Source organism: Acanthisitta chloris, unplaced genomic scaffold (assembly GCF_000695815.1).
Source record: "Acanthisitta chloris isolate BGI_N310 unplaced genomic scaffold, ASM69581v1 scaffold10867, whole genome shotgun sequence".
Lineage (NCBI taxonomy): Eukaryota > Metazoa > Chordata > Aves > Passeriformes > Acanthisittidae > Acanthisitta > Acanthisitta chloris.
The window spans coordinates 5,988-10,407 of NW_008684328.1; the positions used below are offsets into that span (position 1 = coordinate 5,988).

The following is a 4,420-nucleotide window of genomic DNA, read 5'->3' on the forward strand; positions in this document are numbered from 1 at the left end:
GTGCAGCCTCTGCCTCGCTGGACTGAGCATCGAGTCATACCTTTGTGTGCTTAAGAGAAAAAATGGGTCAGTTCATGCATGGCCTTTGCTGCTGTCTGGGAGCCCCTGACTTGCTGAGGCTCCAGAGCAGCATGTAGTGACTGTACAGACATGGTGTTTTCAGTCTTAAAGGGGTTTGAGAAATAATAGAGACATCAGGACTACCAAAGGAAAATATCAGATAAATAAGGGGAAGTTCCACTTCCATTAAGGTCAGCTGGAGCCACGTGAGAAGTGTGGCTGCTGTGAGCAGTCCTGTATTTGTGTAGGAAGGCTTCAAATGTCCCCTGAGAAACTATCAAAAAGGCAGTCATAGCTCTAGGAAAAAGGGAGATTTAGGTAGCTTTCAGTCATGTTTTGAGCCAGTTTCCGTGTTCCTCTTGCTGTATCCTTGTGTGTTTCCAAGCTCATGAAGCCCATGTCCCCACTGTCCTCGCATCAGAAACACATTTCCTGGTCTGCCACCAAGTTTTTTTGGCTGCAAATCTAATGCTTTCTCTTCTGCTTGTCTCTGTGGCTGAGATAGTCTCCTTTTCTTAAAGGTTTGAAATCTCTTTTAGGAAATGCATGTGATCTGTCTAAGTCAGTCTGTTTACCTGGAGAATTGTTTTTGCCAACCTAAGAGCTCATCCTGAAAACCTAGACTGAACAGTGATATGGCAAAGAACTTGAATTCACATCAAAATGCTGGCTTTGTTGCTAAATCTTCCAAGTTCCAGCAGTCTGTGGGTTTTGTCCTCATATTTGACATTAAATGTGTACTTGGAGGGGAAGGGTGCAGCCCTCTGCCCACGATGTTCTTGTTCACCACTGAGGTGCAAATCAGGGGCTGCCTGGTTGTCACAGACCTGAGCCTACCCAGGTCTCGCCGGGTGGCTCCTGTCTGTCCTGCTGCAGTTGGCATTTCTGCACAGAGGAGGGAAGGGCTGCCTTGCTGCTCCCCTGTCCCTGCTTCCGTGGTGAAGGAGGTTTCCCTGGTGCTGTGATGTTCCCTCCTGGGGAAGCGATGCTGTTCCAGGGGCTGTGGGGACAGGCTGAGCCCAGCACATCCCCACTGCCAATGGGGCTTTTTAGCAGATGAATTTGAGCTGCTGTCCCCATATAAGAGTTATTATTGATTAATAACATTAATATTAATAATAGGCTGCTCTTCCATAGCAGGAGCAAGTCTGTGTGATTAAGACTTAATTAATCATTGCAATTAGTTTTGCTCAAGTAAGCCCAGGGCTGTCCAGCTGATTTGAACTGCTGCAGCTCTCTGTCCCTCTGGAGATGAAGATGTTTGTGTGTCAGAAGGCCCTAGACACCCTTCCCTCACCACGATAGCCTTGTGCAGAGGGCTACGTCCACTCTTACATGTGCAGGGTCCTATCTCTGACTGCACTCCCTCACCAGAGCTGCTGTCTCAGCTGTTCCTGACCCGTGCTGGGCTGGCTGTGCCCTGCGGGGACTTTCTCCCAGGACCTATCCAGTGACCATGCTTGACACCCAGCAGCTTCACTCAGGCTGGCAGCCCAAAGACGGCTTGTGGAAAGACCAAAATCCACCAGTCTCCACCAGGGTTCTCCGAGGGACAGGTAGGGAAGGGGATCGCAGTACATCCTCCTCTGGGATGGGGCAAGGTGTCAGCAGTGGTGGTCCCTGTGCTCAGGGAGGGGTTTTTCAGTGAGGAGCCGGCGTGTATTCCCAGGAGTGCACTCCCACGCCCACTCTGCATGCCACCTTCTCTCCTCTCCCCTCTTCCAAATTCATGGCAGGCAGGACTGGGGGGAGAGTTTGTCACGCATACGGAGGAGAAATGCTCACTGTCTTATTACAGCTGCACCAGCTGTGCCTGTGGTAGGGGGATGTGCTACTGCCCTCTTCCTTCCAGCCCCTTCCAGTTCTGCCATGGTCGGGGCTGAGATGTGTGATCTTTGGAGGTGTATCCGACCCTGCCTTTCCTTTCCTGGGCAGATGAGCTCTGGGTGCAGCAGCTTCCCAGCATTTCCCTTCCTAGCAGAAGCCTGTCCTGCACCAACACCCTTTGCCTTCTGCTTTATCTATGTCTCCGACTTCTTCCTGATTGACATTACTCTGAATTGGAGCAGACACTCTGTCCTGGGTGATGACAATGTGGTCATTCAACTTTTAAGATTAGTGCTTATTCCAACACTTTTTTTGAGCATTAATTTGTCTAAGAAGGTCCTTTTCCAAGGTGTCTGAGTGTCTCTAGCTGTGTGTGTGCAGTACTAGCGGCAGTCTGGGGACAGCCTTGCAAGCCACGGCCTGTTGGGACCTCTGGGCTCAGAAGGGGGCTCTGGGCCTAGCATCTGCACAGATAGCAATGCATGTCTCTTTCATGGGTGGTGAGGACTGGGCCCTTGAAGGCTCTGAAGCATCCCAAAAACTGTGTGGATACAATCATGTGCTCTGGGATCACCCTGTGTCAGCAGGGAGGTTGGACTCACTGTGGTCCAGTCCAATTTGAACCATTCTGTGATTCTGTGACTGTGAAATGTCACCCTGATGTCCCTAATGGCAGAGGTTGGGGACACAAATGTGGTCTTGGGTCCACCTGCCAAACTTTGACTTTTTGGTGGATGATGAAGGGAAAACATGCAGAAAGGGATTTTTGTATTGACGTAGGTGCCTTGCACTGAAAATACAGTGTCTGGTGCCCCCTGCAATTGTGTGCATACTGCTAAGTGGTCGTTTCTTTTCCACTGCTGGCAGGATCATACGGACGAAGGTGCAACAGCCACCCAATCAGCAGGTCCCAGCCTCCAGCCACAGCATAGGTAAGGAAAACTTTTTTTTTAAAATAAAAAAAACCCAAATGGATTACAAATATTCTAAAGAACTTTTAATCATTCTTATGGACAGATAATTCTGCATAAAACACTTCAGCACGCGTGCTAATGCGCCTTCTTTGTCATTCTCCAAGGGCTGAACACAGTAAATGAATTTTATAAATACTGCTAAAAGGTTTTGAATTTTACTGATTATTATGATAAATAGCTTTCACCATGAGACAGAAAATTGAAATCTAAACCAAAAAAACTCCACTAATAGGGGTCTATAGAATGTCAGATAATTAAAGTAATAAATCAAGAAAGGGATACTTATTCATAACATTTTCTGCATCATTAGTCAGTAAGTAGTTTTGAATGTGTTTTTTTCATCTATCAACCATCCCTTCCATAATTCTTTGTGCACTTGCAGTCTTGAGGGAAGTGGTAGCAAAACTTTCTGAAACTTTAAATTCAGTTGCAGTGCACTGATGCTGTGCCCTGAGGGAGCTGGTGCTGGTGGAGGGGGTCCCCGGGGACAAGGCACCCTCGGACCTTTACCTGACTGGCCGTGTGTTCGTGAGAGGGTGGGTGCTGCTGTGCTGTGATGCAGCAGGGATGCAGAGGCTGAGTCAGGGCTCAGGGCTGATTTCTTTTTGTCCTTGCTCCGCGAAAGCTGCTGGGGCATGGGTCAGCCGTTGCTCTGTAGGAATTGGGATGGGACCCTTCTTCCTCTCTGCCTTTGTACTGTTACCTGTGAGATGGTGAAATGCTTGCTGGCTCCCTCTTGGCAGGGGTGAGCTGGCACGGTGAGACAGGGAGCCGTGTGCACTCCTTGGACCTGTCAGAGGGGTCACACTGCAGCCCTATGTCCTCAGAGCTGTCCTCCAAAACAATCTCGGGAGAGGAAAAGCATTCCTTATCTCCCTGTGGTGGTTTAAGGGCTGTCTCTCCTTGAGAAAAACAAGAACAGGGAAGAAAAATCTTATATCTCAGGGCTTGGGATTGATAGAGGCAGCAGGGATTCCCGACAGTAGTTTGCTCCATGGAGCTGTGGCTGGGCTCTTCGGTGTGGTCCTGCAGTGTGCCCCCCACCCTGGCCTTGGGGGGCTGCATGGTGATTTCTAGGATGCAGGGATGTGGCAGTGCAGGCTTAGCCTGTGAGCTGATGAAGGTGATGGTGGTGCTCCCTTCTCTGCCTGCTTCTGTGCAGCCACAGACTCCCACAGCTTCTCGTGGACAGTGTTTGCAGCTTGGTCTGGCATCTCCAGGCTCATGTTGCCTGTGGTGGATGATGCCCCTCACTGGATACAGCCTGTCCTGAGGGCTCTGCCAAAACAAAGTGGATTTAGTTCATATTCTGGGGAACTTCAGGGCCCTTCTGCTGGCCATCCCTGGGCAACCCCAGCTGTGTGTGGTCTCCACTGGCCAGAGGCTGGTGACATGGTCCAGCAGGATGCAGGCAGCACACCTAGCACAGCAAGCAGAGGTTGGTCTGCTGCCAGGAGGTTCCAGCCCCAGGACCTCCTTTGAGGCAGCTCTTCTCTCTGCATGGTTATGCTCCCGGCAAGCTCCATCCACGTAGATGGTGACACAGGCTGCTGTGTCAC

At 50.1% G+C, this 4,420-nt stretch overlaps 1 protein-coding gene across 1 annotated transcript in view; it reads left to right on the forward strand.

The window, feature by feature from the left end:
- PAX5 (paired box 5) overlaps nt 1–4,420 on the forward strand; it is a gene marked incomplete at its 5' end in the record, with an annotated part of 64,924 nt that overhangs the window by 5,923 nt on the left and 54,581 nt on the right. Inside the window, one exon of the mRNA XM_009079293.1 lies at nt 2,755–2,819. Within this exon, the coding sequence (XP_009077541.1) occupies nt 2,755–2,819 (65 nt within the window). The remainder of the gene's footprint in view (nt 1–2,754; nt 2,820–4,420) is intronic.